Source organism: Pantherophis guttatus, chromosome 15 (genome assembly GCF_059756535.1).
Source record: "Pantherophis guttatus breed Tessera chromosome 15, ASM5975653v1, whole genome shotgun sequence".
NCBI classification, from domain to species: domain Eukaryota; kingdom Metazoa; phylum Chordata; class Lepidosauria; order Squamata; family Colubridae; genus Pantherophis; species Pantherophis guttatus.
Genome location: NC_142077.1, coordinates 16,127,518 through 16,143,633, shown reverse-complemented (window position 1 = coordinate 16,143,633; position 16,116 = coordinate 16,127,518). Strand labels below are relative to the sequence as shown.

Here is a 16,116-nt window from a genome sequence, read left to right as displayed (position 1 = left end):
ATATCATCATATTTAAATCTTTTTTCAATTCCATCCCTCTAGACTACATTAAATAGAAAAGTCCTATATTGCGGTGTTAAATGCCAGAAGCAAAAGGGAGGAACTAACAAAAGAACCTGCCAGAGTCTCATCTCCAAAACCTGTTTGGAAGGAGTCAAAGATTTCATATTTACCTTCATGAAGCCCAGAATCTACTTGTCTAATGTTTATTTTCCCCCATTTTCCATGGATGGAAATCCTAACATATTTTCTTTGGGATTCTTTGTTTTTCTGTTCAGTCCCTGCCTCAGTCCAAATGTGTGGAAAGTTGCCATCCTGGATTTGTCAAGAGGGCTCGAGAAGGAGAGCCAGTTTGCTGCTACGACTGCGTTCCTTGTCCGGAGGGGACCTTCTCCACTCAGGAAGGTGGGTCACACTGAGGAAAATGGGAGGCTTTGTGGAACTGGATCCATCCAGTTCATGAAAGTGCAAGTTAAAGGATAGATCGCAGCTCACATGGGTTTTTTATTTTTAACCTGCACAATTTCTTATCTAAACAGAAGTAAATCAAAAAGACTTGGAGAGAGATGGGAGGAGGGGGTGGCAGACTGGGCAAGCTTTACTAACAGCAGAGGAAATATCTCTTCTGCTTTTTAGTTTGGATATGTGCTGCTAAGTTCACCTTTCTAGGAACATCTGAGATCTTTGAAACTAGATGAATTGGTCAGGTCCACCTTCTGAAAGACCTTGCAATGTATTTTTTATTGGTCTCCCTTGAGGATCACTGAGAAGGTGTCACTGGGCCATAATCTGGTGCTGTGGATAGTTATGGGGGGAACTCATTACACAAATAATCTTCCAATCATATAGATCAATCAATCAGAAAAGAGCTGGAAGGAACCTTGGAGGTCTTCTAGTCCAGCCCCCTGTTCAAGCAGGAGACCCTAGACCATTTCAGACAAGTGACTGTCCAGTCTCTTCTTAAAAACCTCCAATGTTGAAGCACCCACAACTTCTGGAGGCCAGCTGATCCACTGGCTAATTGTTCTCACTGATAGGAAGTTTCTCCTTAATTCCAGGTTGCTTCCAGATGTTACAAGATACTGTAGGAATCCTCCAAGTCCAGGATATTAACTGCCATGTGGCAGGACTCAGGATGTTTGCCTAAAAAGATTATATGATTCATTATTAACCTCTAATAATGTAGGTTCCTATGAAGATTCTACTCATTACACAGGAAATAATTAATATCCTAGGACTTCCCTCAACTTCATATACCTAGCTACATTTTTAAAGAAAAAAAAATATCCTTCTTATGCTCTTTCTAATGTAAAGAAATTCTTCTTGGAAAATGTCTGTGGTATCAGCTGTTTTCCAAAGAAGGTTTCTATTGGAAGAGAAAAAAACAGAATATTAAAGAAATGTTGCTTTTTGTCTTTCTCAGATACACAAAAATGCACCAAGTGCCCGGATGATAAATATCCAAATGAGGCCAGAGTCCAATGTATCTTCAAAGCTATAACTTTCCTGTCTTATGAAGAACTTCTGGGCATCATCCTGGTCTCTTTTGCCCTACTCTTTTTCCTAACCACAGATCTTGTTTTAATCATCTTCATTAAATACAGAGAAACTCCCCTTGTCAAAGCCAACAACCGGGACCTCTCCTATATCCTCCTGGTCTCCCTCCTGCTTTGCTTCTTGTCTCCTCTTCTCTTCATTGGTCAACCAAGGAAAGCCACCTGCCTTCTCCGACAAACAGTTTTCAGCATCATCTTCTCAGTTGCCGTTTCTTCTCTCTTGGCCAAAACCATCACGGTGGTGCTGGCTTTCCTGGCCACAAAACCAGGAAACCGAGTGAAGAGATGGTTGGGGAAGAGCTTGGCCAACTCCATCATCCTTTCTTCTTCTGCTGTCCAAATTATCATCTGCTCCATCTGGCTGGGAGTTTCTCCCCCCTTCCCTGACTCTGACCTCCACTCCCAGCCTGGAGAGATCATCCTGCAATGCAACGAAGGGGCCGTTGTCATGTTCTACGTCACCCTCAGCTACATGGGCTTCCTGGCTGCCATCTGCTTCACGGTGGCTTTCCTGGCCAGGAACCTGCCTGGGGCCTTCAACGAAGCCAAGCTGATCACCTTCAGCATGCTGGTCTTCTGCAGTGTCTGGGTGACTTTTGTGCCCACCTACCTGAGCACCAAAGGGAAATACATGGTGGCTGTGCAGGTCTTCTCCATCCTGGCCTCCAGTGCTGGTCTGCTGGGCTGCATCTTCATCCCCAAGTGCTACATTATCCTTCTGAGGCCAGACCTCAACACAAAGGAGCAGCTCACAGGCAGAACAAATGTGAAAACCTGAGTTACAGTATATCACAAATGTGATATTGAAGAATTGTTAAAAGTTTCTTTTATTTGAAAAGAGATATTCTTTCCATTTAGATAATATGCAGGAGTCAAAGAAAATCAAACATATATGCAATGGTGGGATTCTGCCGGTTCTAGGCGGTTTGGCCAAACCGTTTGTTAAATTGCTGGCTCGCCCCGCCTCTTGCCAATAAATAGTGGGGGCAGAGCGAGGGGCGGGCGAGCCAGTAATTTCATTTCATTTTATTAGATTTAACAAATGGTTCGTGGTTTTTTTTGTAATTTATTGGCCTTGCAGTAGTGGTGGGTTGCTACTGGTTCTCCCTGGTTCACAAGGACTGGTAGCAGTAATTTGGGCTGGTTCGGAGAACCGTTAGTAATTGCTGGCTGGCCATGCCCCCAAACCGGTATGCTCGCTCGCCCCGCCCCCCTCCACCCAGTCACTCCTCACTTATACTGTGTGAGTCCTTGCTGAAATACTGAAGTACTGTGCCTGCCAGGTAAACCTGCGAGTCATGGCCTACCTAGCTGCCCCCACCACCCCAGCCTGCCTCCCCTACTCCCTTCCCCGCAGCCCGTAACCCTGCCATGCTTCCCTGCCTTCCACGCGGCCTTCCTAGCATCCCCAAGACCAGCTTGCGAAGGCAGGCAAGCAGACCTGGCCACGGGGACTGCCGGGAAGGCAGGCAACTGTGTCAGGGCCACCTGGCTGTGGGGAAGAGAGCTAGCAGCTTCCTTCCTTCCCCGAAGTCCTGCCATGCTTGCCTGCCTTCCACGCTGCCTTCCTGGGGTCCCCATGGCCACCTTGCCACCCACCCCAACCCGCTTCCATTTTACCTTTCTTTAATGCGCCCCGCTTCTCTCCCAAACCTTGGGAGACGGCGTCCTCCATGCAGCAAGGCCCTCAAGGGGGAAAAGAAAAAAACAAACCTTGGCCTCTTGAAGGCTTCGAACGTGTGTGTGTGTTTGGCAGCACTGAAGGAAGCCACGTGAAGGGAGCCCGCTGGATAACCACACCAGCTGCGATCGGCCCCTTGCCTTCCGCTGCCGCCTCCACCTCTGCCTCTTCCTTCTCTCTGCTAACAGAAGTCAGAGAGGAAAAGGCAGTTGCTTCGCCAAGCGTTTCTCTGCATTTCATCCCAAGTCAGCCGCCCTCACTGGAAACGCGGAGAAACACTCAGCAAAGCAACTGCCTTTCCCCCTCCGACTTCTGTTGGCAGAGAGAAGGAAGAGGCAGCGGAAGGCAAGGGGCCGATTGCGTGGCTCACTTCAGCGCCACCAAACACACACACCCCTTCAAAGCCTTCAAGAGGCTTCAGAGGCCAAGGCTTTTCTTTTCTTTTCCCCCTCCTGCAGCCACCTCAAGGGGTTTGTGGCGCGGAGGACGCCGTCTCCCAAGGTTTGGGGCGGGAAGCGGGACACGTTAAAGAAAGGTAAAAGGGAAGCGGGGTGGGGTGGGATCCTCTTCCAAGCACAGATGGTTCCTCCTTTAATACCTGGTCCTGCACTTGACCTGGCCGGACAGCCCCCCCTCCCCCCAGCGCCCTCCTGCCTGTCCTTCCTTCTACTGACAGGCTGAGGAGACCAAAGGTCCGGCGGGGAGCGGGGGGGGGGGCTTTGTTGCTCAGGCCGAGAAGCAACATGAGAGAGAGGGAGCCAGATTTGCTGGCTGAGGAACTCTGGGAGTTGAAGTCCAAAGACTAAATGTTGCCAAGGTTGGAGACCCCTGCCCTAGACCACCTTAGGAGCAAAGTGGTGGGTTTTGCTGGCATTTCAGGAGGAAAGGGAGGGAGGGAGAGAGAGAAAAATAGAAAAAGAGACAAAGGAAGAGACAAAGAAAGAAAGAGAAAGAAGGAAAGAGGGAGAGAGAAAGAAAAGAAAGAGACAAAGAGAGAGAAAGAGAAAAAGAAGGAAAGAAAGAAAGAAAAGAAAGAAAAAAGAAAGAAAGGGAGAGAGAGAGAGAGAAAAGAGAGATTAAGAAAAAGAGACAAAGAAAGAGGAAGGGTGAGAGAGAAAGAGAAAAAGAAAGAAGAGAAAGAAAGAGGAAGGAAGGGGGAAGAGGGAGAGAAAGAGAGAGAAAAGGAAGGAAGGACCACAAACCCTGGCACTAGATGTGGCTTCAGAAGATACGTTGAAACAGGATAGCAATCTAGGGCTGGAAGGGACCTTAGAGGCCATCTAGTCCAGCCCCCTGCTCCAGCAGGAAACCTTCCTGGATTATTTTGGTGCCTCTAACAGAGAGAAAAATTGTCAGAAAGGAGAAGGAGTTTACTAGGACAAGGCTGCCATGCAGAGAAAGGCAAAGTTATTTTTGACCGGTCCTTGCACTTTTGACCAGTCCTTGGACTTACGACTGTCCTCACATTTTACATTTTGCACCCTATCTTGTCACCGTGGTGAAGAGAAGTAGTGGTGAAATGACTGACACAGTTGTTAAGAATGCCTCAACGGGCATAAATGTGAGGATGGTCATAAGTGCGAGAACCAGTCAAAAGTGTGAGGACCGGTCAGAAATGACTTTTTTCAGCCCTCTGAGTAGTCCCTATACACATAGCCACGCCCACCCAGTCACATGTCCAGCTAGCCACACCCACCCAGTCACATGACCAGCTAGCCACATCCACCCAGTCACATGACCACCAAGCCACAGCCCCAACTAAGCCACGCCCACAGATCCGGTTGTTAAAAAAATTGAATCCCACCACTGTGTATATGTTTCAAATTTGGGAATTTTTGAATTCTTCACAAAGGAGCAACTTTCAGCCAGAAGAAATGTGGAAATGTGAGACTGAGGAATTTCAACTTTTAACGTTTTTCACAGTTCAAACATAGAAAATGGTCCAAGCTGCTCTGCATACATGAGTGGGCCAACTATTTTTCTTGAAATAAATAAAGGGTGTTTGGAAGTTTGTGAGGAAACAAATTTCTTGGAGAAATGGGAGCATGTTAGCAAGACAGAAATAGAGAAGGAATGTATGGAGCAACGTTGATGGCCTCATTTCTCAGTACATTTCACCCAAACTGCTGTGGCAACGCAACTGAGACGTTTGTTTTTGTTTACACAATAACTCTTTCTTGAGGGTAGCAACAATACAAGGGTCGGGAGATAACTTGAGTCTCCCTAATTCTGAGTATTCATGCTTACATCATCTATTAAATGAAATATGCATATGTATGATTGTCCTTTTCTCCTCCTTTCCTGGAATGTATAAATCTGAGTGCATCTTTTTTTCTGTAAGATTTCCTCCCACTATTTTCTGGAGGGAAATTCCTCCAATGGACACTGAATAAATAACAACTGCAGTGAGCCTGGATTATTGGGTTTTTTAGGTCCTGTGTTTGATTCCACAGAAACTGGTGTCAGGAGTGGGATTCACAATCTTCCATCTGCCACCAGGGACAACAGATGGGGCAGCCCTATAGGGTGAGTGTTGTGAGATTGATCCCATAACCCTTCCCACTGCCACATAAAGGCACCGTTTAGGAGTTTGTGTGAGACCACAGTCTGTGTGTCTAAGAGTCTCTTGTGGCTGGAAAGGTTTGTGGTCCCTTCCGTCCCAATTCTCAGCCTCCCTGGCCCTGCTGTGAGCTCAGCCAAGCGATGGCCGGAGGCATCCAGGAAGGCAGGGAGAATTTGGCTTTGCAGAGTGAGTGGGACCCTCTGTGTGGAAGAATGGAGGCTGACCCTGAGATTTTGTGCAAACTCCCTTTTTTCTGTTGTCTGAATGGAGGAATTCAGCTGATCCCAGGCAGGGAGGGAAGTGGATGATGGGGCTCAGGTGGACTCTGATTGGGGAAGGAATCTTTCCCAAAGAAACAGGGAAACCTGCTGTGTCCCAGGGCTGGGAGGGGGTCCAATGCCCCCAAAGGCTGACAAAAAGGGAGTGAGTGAAATTGGAAGGGATGATAAAAAAAACTCTTCCTCCTTGTGAGAAGAGAAATTCCTGTATCTGCACAAGGCTGTGACAGATTCCATGCAAACAGAAGCAGGAAAGCTGGTTTTTATATTTGTTAGATTTTCCACCAGTGTTTTATTATTTTTACAAATAACTAAAGGAGGTGAACATGTCCAACTCTTCCTCTTCCTTTTTTTCCCACAACAATAACCCTGTGAGGTGGGCTTGTCTGAAAGAGAGGGTCTTTCCCGAGGTCAGCAAACAGGCTTTCAGGCCTAAGGCAGGACTTGAACTCAGGATCTCTTGCTTCCTAGCAATGTTAAGGCAGGGTGGATTTTGGGCAAAGGCCCTGCTCGTCCCCACTGCTGCCTCATGTTCCAGCAGAACCACAATCCCCCCCCCCGGGTCTTTCTGGGGTAGAGCAGCCCCATCCGAGAGCAAAGGAGAGAAACTCCTGGACACAGAGAGCCCCCCCCCACCCCTCGGGTTCTGGAGGTGGGTCCTTGCAATAGTCATTGTCATTAAGTGAGTATTTCCGACATCGTCTGGTCACTCTGCGGGTCCCAGAGGAATGAAAGCCCCCCTGCCCTTGGTGTGATGGGATCAGCCCCATGAATTGGACGGCTGCGTCCAGGCGGTTTTCTTGAGAGCAGGAGAGGTCGGCCTCTGCCTTTTTCTCTCTCTCTGCTTTTCTATTTTTTTCTCAGTTGATAATATAAAATGCAGAAATGCAGGAGAAAATGGGAGGGAAAACAGGGGAGGGAAAAGGGAGAAAAAGCTTCCGACTCCCTTCTCAACCGAACCCTGGCATCTCCTGGTGGTCTCCCAACCCTGTTTAAATCCAAGCCTGCTTCAGCTTTTCCAGATCAGTCCACTACTGCATTCTTAAGATAGTCCTTGACTTATGACCAATATTGCTAAACTGGGTGGTCGTTAAGTGAGTTGCTCTCAGTTTTGCAATGTTCCTGCCATGGTTATTAAGCACATCTTTTTTGTGAATCAGGTGGTCATTAAGCAAGTTCAGTTTCGACCTTTGATGTTGCTTGTCGTATTTCCGTGCCCGTTGTCAGGAGCGTGTGACCATGGGGATGCTGCTTTCAGTCATAAGTACGAGGACCCGTCATAGATCCCTTTTTTCAGGGCCATCAGAACCTGGGACTCTCCTGGTTGTAAGCAGAAGACGACTACGGGGTCCTCGATTAGGGACGGTGTGAAATTGAATCCCTGCGTTTCTTCAGCCACCTTCTCACCATCTCTTCTTCAGCTGAATGATCCCTGATCCTTCCTCCCATTTCTCTTCCAACTCCTCTTCAGCCGGGCCTGGAGAGGAAAGCCTGGATTCCCTGGCTCTCTAATGCCGGATTCCAGATACAAGGGACAACGTTTCAATTTGGACTGCACCCCCAAACAAGGGGAACAACCTGTGGCTTCCCAGCTCTCCAGACAACTGACAGCTGTCCGTTCAGATGGACGAGCTCTGGTTGATGCGATTCAGGGCTTCCTTGTAAGAGCCCTTTAAGAATCGGCCCATCTGTGGATAAGCCCCGCCCCCAGGTGAAGGCAGCTGGGTGGTGGTCATTTTTCAAATCTCAGATCCAGGCCAATCAGGGCCTTGTCTTGTGACATCAGAGGCTCCTTTTAATCTCATTGGCTGGAGCTCACCATGGCAACCACCAGCATCCTTGGGGAGTCTGGACCACATCATGGAGGCTCTGCTCAGCATCCCTGGAAAGTGGCTGGATTGGATGGCAGCACTGGGGGCATCGCAGGGCCTCCCTCGCCTGGGCTCCTCAGGAGGGAGAGACCCTCCCCTTTAAGGCAGAATTAAGGGGGGGAGAGATGAGTGAAATGGGGTTCAACCAAACACGACAGACGTGCTGATACCTGCCGTGTCTGCAGCCTCCATACCTGTCACCAAACTCCTCATCCACCATGTCGAAGGTCCTTGTCTCGGGAAAGGGGCTGGGGCCGGGCGGCTGGCGGGCAGCGATATCAACTCGGGAAAAAATTGGCTTCGGGATGTCCCAGTTGGAGAGGCATTGAGACCCCAAAGCTGGAAACTGACCTGGGGAAATTAACCTAAAAAGGGATTCCGTTGGCCAGATGTAGTTATTTCCCAAACAGACTCAGCCTGGTGATTGAATTATTTATATATTTTCATTTTTTATTACTCAGGTTTTTATCCACCTTTATTGTTTCTCTAAATAGCTGAAGGCATGAACGTACTGAAGACGCCTTTGCCCTCACAACAACCTTGTGAGGTAGGCTACGGCTAAGAGGGAGGGACTGGCCCAAGGTGACCCTCCAGGCTTTCGTGCCTTGGATGGGACTGTAAGTACTTGGAGGGGGGGCTCTTTCCTAATCCGAATGGTCACCTCCCCCTTTCCCTGTGATCAGAAGCCCCCTAGCAGTGCCAGAGATGGCCGAATTGATCGATCGCTGATTCTGACTCCTTTGGAGGGTTTTGATAGATGAGATGCCTCAAATTGGAGACAGAATCAAATGGGAAGTCTGGGCAGTTTGAAGGGAGACCAGTTGTGATGGATTGTCTCAGTGTTTCTCAAACTGGGACCCTTGAAGGCATCTGTGGACTTAAGGCCGGTTAGCAAAATGTCCCCTGAACTGAGAGAGGAAGTGACCGTGTCTCTCCATTTTTCAAACAGGTCAGCATCAGGGAAGAAAAGGTCCTTGAGGGAAGATCCTTGGGGAATCTCTCAGCGAGCAGTGATGGCCTCCATCTCCAGATTAACCAGCTGAGAGATTCCTTTGACTTTCAGATCCAGGAATTCAAGAAAGACAAACAACGGATGGAAGAGCAGCACAGTTGTCTCAAGCAGATATTGGATCAACTTCAGACCACAACAGAAGACCTGCAGAAAACTCTGCTGGAGAACAAAGGAAGGTTGGACCATGCCAACACGATGATCCACCAGTTAGAGCTAGAAAAGAAATCTTTGGTGAAACACACTGAAGAACTCCAGAAAGAAATGTCTGAGGTTACTAGCCAAGTGGCCTTCCTCAGACTTGAGAAGGCTGCCTTAGAACCTCTGAGAAACTCCTCAAAGAGGTCTGGAACCTTCTTAAGAACTTAAGAAGCACCTCTAGAGTCTGCAGCATGAACTGGCTGAGATGGACCAAGGTTCCACTTTGTGGAGAAAAGCCACTCCATCCAACTGAGGCAGAAAGTCACCCCTCTTCAGAATGTGAGGGGAAATGAGAAGAAGCAACTCAACAATCGGCATCAGCAGCAGACCTCTGTTTACCAGGCCACAATGGAAGACCAGCAGAAAACTCTGGAGGACAACAGAGAAGGAGTCAACCAGGTCAGAATGGCCATCCAAGAATCAGAGCTTCAGAACAGGCGTTTGGAGAAAGACAGAGAAGGTCTCCACAGAGAGGTCACCAGCCAAGTGGGCTTCTTCAGAAGTGATGTTGGCACTCCTGAGTGACCAGCACATGGCAGAACTTTGCTGACACTCTCTCCCCATAGCTGGAATGGAGGAATGGGGGCCTTTTACCCATTTGAGAAAGAAAAGAGACTCTTCCCCTCCCTTCCCTTGACTTGCCACCCAGTGTGCCAGGGGAGTCATGCGAGCCCCACCCTTACCAGGGGAAGCCCCTCCCTTAACCCCACCTTACCAGTCACTGCAGGACTGCCAGATGAGCTGAAAGCCTCCCAGCCACCCAGCATCAGGCCCTGGAGCTTCTCACTCACCCTGCCTACTGACCCAGCTACTGCTGGGCACATCTCGGCTGCGGCATGCCCCAGGCAGGGTGAGTGAGAAGCGCCCCACCGGCCAGCCACTGAAGCTCCGCCACTGCAAGAGAGAAGGAGAGAGGGAGAGAGAGAGATCCGATCCAACCTTGGAGGGCTGGTGGTGATGTTCTCTCTCTCTCTCTCTCTCTCTCTCTCTCTCTCTCTCACACACACACACACACACACACACACACACACTGGTCTCTCACCCCCCCATCCCCCCATGGCAGCGACATCCCTTCACTAACCTGCTTTCCAGCTCCGTTCTCGGCTGAGCATGTGGGGCAAGAAGTCTGTGGGACTCTGGTAAAAAAACCCACCATAATTGAGACCTTCCAACTTTTCATACAAAAAGAAAAAAAAAATCTCGCAAAGTTTGAAGGTCTCAACTATTTCTTTTACTGGAGTCCGAGACTTCTGTCCGTTCCCTGCATGCGCAGCGGAGAACGGAGCTGGAAAGCAGGTTAGTGAAGGGATGAGGCTGCCTTGGGGGTGGGAGTGGGGGGGGGCTGAGGGACCTCTGTTTGTGTGTGTGTGTGTGTTTGTGTGTGTTTGTGTGTGTGTGTGTGCGTGTGACAGAGAGGGAGAGAGAGAGCACATTGCTGCCAGCCCTGGATAACTCTCCGAGGTTGAATCTCTCTCTCTCTCTCTCATACACACACACACTGTCCTTTATTTGGGATCGCAGCACAGAGGCCTCTCCCAAAAGCTGAAGCCTTCGGATGGAACATTTTGGGGACGTCCTGTGGTCCCAAGGAAAGAACAATTGGTAGGAAAATGTGGGGGGGGAGGAGGAGGTTTGCTCCGAAGCGACAGCAGAGCGTTGCACTTGGGAGGCTCCATGGGTAATACCGGTATTGGATTGCACGTCCTGCTCCAGTGAGAGGGGGGCATGCAGGGGACTTGGTGGCCAGGGAAGACGGGGTTTTGGGGTGCAAAGGAAGAAGGGATGATCTCCCTCTCCCTCTTCCATTTTGCTGCAGGGCCGCCATGGAGCTCATGCAGGGCAGCGCGACTGCTGGCGAAGGGGGCCCTGGCAGGCAGGCAGCTGGGGAGGTGCTCCAGAGATCTGGGCCGAGTTGCCCAGCCCTCGCTGGCTCAGCTGATTCACGGGCTGCAATTAAGGGGCCGAGCCTCCATGAAGTGACCGGGGAAGGGAAGGGGTGCCTCCTGTGCTGGCCATGCCCTCCCCTTCACTTATATTAGGCCCAACCCAAAAAATCAGGCTAGGACTTATTTTCGGGGTAGGTCGTATTTTCTGGGAAACACGGTATTTCTTACCTGTCCAGTTGTTCCCGCAACTCTTGGTTCTCCCTGAGGAGCTCCTGGCTCTTCCCAGCTTCCTTCAGAACCCTGCAGTGGAGATGGAGGTTTTGGAGTTCCAACATCTGGATTCTGTAAAATAGGAAGACAAGAGGGAAATGAGCCCCCTCAGGTCTTCCCTTGAATCATCAAACCCTTTTAAAATGAAAACTAACTAAAATGCCTGGCACTTCCTTTGTTTTACCCAGCCTTACTTTTTAATTAAAAAAAAAAGTCGCTGGGTGAGATCATCCGTGGTTTTGGGGTGAAGTATCATCAGTATGCAGATGATACTCAGCTATACATCTCCACCCCGGACCACCCCAATGATGCCCTTAAAGTGATGTCCCAGTGCCTGGAGGCTGTACGGATCTGGATGGGGAGGAACAGACTCAGGCTCAACCCATCCAAGACCGAGTGGCTGTGGTTTCCGACGTCCCGATATAGTCAGTTGGTGCCATCACTGACTATTGGGGATGAGTCGTTGGCCCCCACGGAGAGGGTTCGCAACTTAGGCGTCCTCTTGGACTCACGGCTGTCTTTAAAAGAACACTTGACGGCTGTGGCCGGGAGGTCTTTTTATCAGGTTCACCTGATTCGCCAGTTGCGTTCCTTTCTGGATTGGGACTCGTTAAATACGGTCACTCATGCCCTCGTCACTTCACGCCTGGACTACTGTAATGCTCTCTACATGGGGCTCCCCTTGAGGAGCACCCGGAGGCTCCAGCTGGTCCAGAATGCGGCCGCGCGGATAGTTATGGGAGCAGCATGGCGCTCCCATGTGGCTCCCCTCCTGCGCGAGCTGCACTGGCTCCCTGTGGTCTTCCGGGCGCGCTTCAAGGTCTTAGTTACCACCTTTAGAGTGCTCCATGGCTTAGGACCGGGGTACTTACGAGACCACCTTCTGCCACCAATAGCCTCTCACCGCCCAGTACGCTCCCATAGAGAGGGGCTTCTCAGGGTGCTGTCAGCCAAACAGTGTCGACTGGCGGCCCCCAGGGGGAGAGCCTTTTCTGTGGGGGCACCCACCATCTGGAACGAGCTCCCCCCAGAGATACAGAAGATTCCGGATCTGCGCACTTTCCGCCATGCCCTCAAAACATTCCTGTTTCAGCAGGCCGGCCTGGCCTAACTTTCCCTTTATATTGCTTTTTGATTTTATTTTAAACTGGGATGTCTTGAATTATCTAGGACCAGAGTGTTTAGTATATTTTAATTGGTTTTTGTTTAATTAACATTTGTATTACATGTATTTTTTATCGTTCGCTGTTCACCGCCTTGAGTCCCTCAGGAATAGGGCGGTATATAAATTTAATAAATAAATAAATAAAGAAAGAAAGAAAGAAAGAAATAAATAAATAAATAAATAAATAAATAAATAAATAAATAAATAAATAAATAAATAAATAAATAAATAAATACTTGAGTTTTGCCATTTCTGTTGCCACAGCTACAGTGCCAAGTTCTTCTCACAGGAACCAAAGCAGGAAGGATTTCAATGATTTATTAGGCACTTCAGAAATGCTCAGAAAAACTGACAAATCGGTAGATCCTGTCTACATCGCCACCATATTCTGAAGGGATTTGATTCGCTTCTTCAGTCTTCACAACATTATTTAAGTGCAAATGAATGAATGTTTACTTTCAGTATTTAGCATTACATAATCTATAAGTACCACAAAGGAATCTTCAGATCTTAAAACCTTTTTTTCCCCCTTTTTTGGCTTTCATACCAGAAAAGGCACCAACCAATTCAAAAGAATTTCCAAACTTTCTAATGGGGACAGAAGGGGGAGAAGACTGAACTGGGGAGAGCCGAGGGGGAGCCGAGAACTGAGGTCAGTGAGCAGCAGAGGAGGAGATCAAAGCAGGGACCTCCTAAATTCAGAGGATTTGGCCAGGAAAAGTCCCTGTCAAGAGATTCTTGATGTCTCCTACCCATCCAGGCAGCGTAATTCAACGCAGAACGTTGTGTAATGTGTGTCCAGGGTAGGGAGCTAAGGAGAATTGAAGAGGAAATCCTGGAAGAGAAAGTCAGGGTTTCTCACCTCCGCAGTTTCTCCTCCACCTCCCTGCAGAGTTCTGCGTTCTTCTCCGAAAGCTGGGCGTTTTGACGCAGGAGCTCCTCAGTCAGGGAGAACGACTTGTGCTTTCTGCTGCTGTAAATAGGAAAACCAGAGAGAAATTAGACCCTTCAGTTTTTTACTTGACTCATCGAACATTTTCTTCCATTGAAAAATATTAAAAATACCTTTATGTTTGTCTCGGTGTATAAATTCAGTGTTGCTATTTCTACCAACAATCCTTTCACCATTTATTGGGTCTTTTAGAAAGGCTCCGTAAAAATGGCCAATGGGTACAGTTTGAGGGACTTTAGATACACCTCCAGGGTAGTCTTAAGGGATTGGATTAGTGACTTAAATATTAAGGTTTAATGTGTTGATAAGAGTTGTTTATAAGAGTTGGATTACTTAAGTTTTTACTTCAGTATTTAGCAAAGAAAGTCTACACACCCCACACAAGAGCTGCAGTCACTTAGCCTCCTTCTCAGGAAGGAAGATACATTACAGACGCCTTCAGATCTTCTTCCCTAGCCTGACTGTTAGAGCCAGGTGATGTCATGGAGGGAGTAAAATGGGGTGAAACTCACTTAACAACGCTCTTGTTTAGCAACCAAATTTTTGGGCTCAATTGTGGTCATAAGTCAAGGACTATCTCTGCCTTCCTCTGCATGGCAGCCTTGTCCTAGTAAACTCCTTCTCCTTTTTGGCACTTTTCCTCTCTGTTAGAGGCACCCAAATAATCCAGACGATATAAAGTTTCCTGCTGGAGCAGGGGGTTGGACTAGATGGCCTCTAAGGTCCCTTCCAGTCTTAGATTGCTGTCCTGTTTCAATGCATCTTCTGAAGCCACTTCTAGTGCCAAGGTTTGTGGTCCTTCCTTCCTCTTCTCTCTCTCTCTCCCTTCCTTCCTCTTTCTTTCTCTCTTTTTCTTTCTTTCTTTCCTATTCTTTCTTTGTCTCTTTCTCTTTCTTTCTTTCTTTCTTTCTTTCTTTCTTTCTTTCTTTCTTTCTCTCTTTTTTTTCTTTCTCTTTCTTTCTTGTCTCTCTCTCTCTTTCTTATCTCTCTCTCTCTCTCCCCTCCCTTCCCTCCCTCCTTCCTTCTTCAAAGGCTAGGAAAGAGAGACCCACCCGAGACATGCGAGGTGGGAGGCCCGAGAGAAAGCGCCTGGTCTGGGCACACCGCCCTCCATGATGAAGCCCTTCCCAGGGAGCAAAGCAAGGACTTACCGATCCTGATCCTGATGGTGAGCTCCACCCACGGCAGCGGTGGCGGAAGGAGAGCTCCAGAGCGGTGGCAGTGGTGCTCCGGGAGGGCAGCCCTCAGGGCCCCGGGAAAGCGCACAGCAAGGAGTTGCCGCTTTGGGTCCTCCCAGTCCAGAAAACACTGCAGGCAGCAGAGCTTTCCTGTTGGGAGTGAAGTCGGACCCAAAGCTAAATTTCGCGGTGCTGCGAAAGACTCTTTCCCATTCCCAGCAAGAGCAGCAGGGGAAAGAAGCAGCCGCTGACCCAGAAAACACGCCCACAAAATAAGCCACGCCCACAGAACCCGTAGGGAAGATGTTTAGATTTGGCCCCTGTTCTCCTGCCTTTCAGCCCTGCACAGATAACTCTGCAACCTGTGGAAGCAGATCACACTGATCCAGAATTTTATATTTTATATTTTTGAGATGCAATGTAGACTTACGTGGCATTCTTCTCCCTCGCACTCCTCATCGGTTCCCCCCCCCCCCGGATGTTGTAGGAGCCTGGAAAAGTTAAAATAAATAACAGGTGTGGAATATACTTATAAATCAGCTCACTCACCCTCCGCTATCCCAACCCTCACATCTTATTATGACATGAACAATTTCTCAGGTATAACCTCTCCTGGTTAAAGAAAAATGGGGTTTTCACAAGGTTATTTGCTATGTGAGAGAATTGATCTCTCAGCCCAGGGGTGAAATCTAACAGGTTCTGGAGAACCACTAGCGGAAATTTTGACCAGTTCGGAGAACCAGCAAATATCACCTCTAGCTGGCCCCAGGAGTAAGGAGGAAATGGGGATTTTGCAGTATCCTTCCCCTGGAGTGAGGAGGGATTGGGGATTTTGCAGTATCCTTCCCCTGCCACGCCCACCGAGCCACGCCCACCGAGCCACGCCACGCCCACAGAACTGGTAGTAAAAAAATTTGGATTTCACCACTGTCTCAGCCTGATTCGTTCACATAATAAAAGGATAATGTGAAAATTTGCCATCCTTAGTAACGGACACTTAGACCATTCCCCAGAAGATTTAGACTGCTTACCTGAGGGGGGCGGGGGATGATGGACCGCTGAGGAGGAGGCCCTTGTTGGATGGGGGGCAGCTGGCTGGCACCTGAAGCCTTCTGCTGAGAAGCCTTGGAGATCATGAGGACGTTGGGCCTGGACACGAGGGAGACCCCCAAGCCCATTTTACAGAGGCACCCTCGGTCCTATAGTTGGGTTGGAACTATATAGTACATACCTCCGTGTGCCTCCATAAGCCCAAATCCAGTGTCTCTTCTGGTACCACTGGGGAAAAAAATAGACTTCTTTAAAAACACAAACTTATTGACTGTGATTAAAGACATTCATTTTTTCAGCCACAGTTTGATCTGGGTTCTTTATTCCCCAATATTAGGAGCCAGCTGATACTTCTGGCATCTAAACTCTTCACCCTTCCTGCTCAAGTTAAGGAGATAGTGTTGTTTTTTAATTGTATTCTACCTCTATTTGTAGACTTTCCCTTCCTTTTCATTA

General features: G+C 48.6%; 2 protein-coding genes across 2 annotated transcripts; one reads left to right on the top strand and one right to left on the bottom strand.

Annotated features, from left to right (window-relative positions):
• Window positions 1-124: 124 nt before the first annotated feature.
• On the top strand, window positions 125-5,646 carry LOC148111994 (vomeronasal type-2 receptor 116-like). Its single transcript, XM_087879205.1, has 2 exons — window positions 125-405; window positions 1,424-5,646. Exon 2 carries the CDS (start codon window positions 2,005-2,007, stop codon window positions 2,332-2,334), a length of 330 nt encoding a protein of 109 aa, XP_087735331.1. The 5' UTR covers window positions 125-405; window positions 1,424-2,004; the 3' UTR covers window positions 2,335-5,646.
• Window positions 5,647-12,830: 7,184 nt separating this feature from the next.
• On the bottom strand, window positions 12,831-15,366 carry LOC148111993 (uncharacterized). Its single transcript, XM_087878847.1, has 3 exons — window positions 15,041-15,366; window positions 14,584-14,760; window positions 12,831-13,453 (listed from the first exon to the last, which is right to left on the bottom strand). The coding sequence occupies exons 1-3, from the start codon at window positions 15,067-15,069 to the stop codon at window positions 13,339-13,341; spliced, it is 321 nt and encodes a 106-aa protein (XP_087734973.1). The 5' UTR covers window positions 15,070-15,366; the 3' UTR covers window positions 12,831-13,338.
• Window positions 15,367-16,116: the final 750 nt, after the last annotated feature.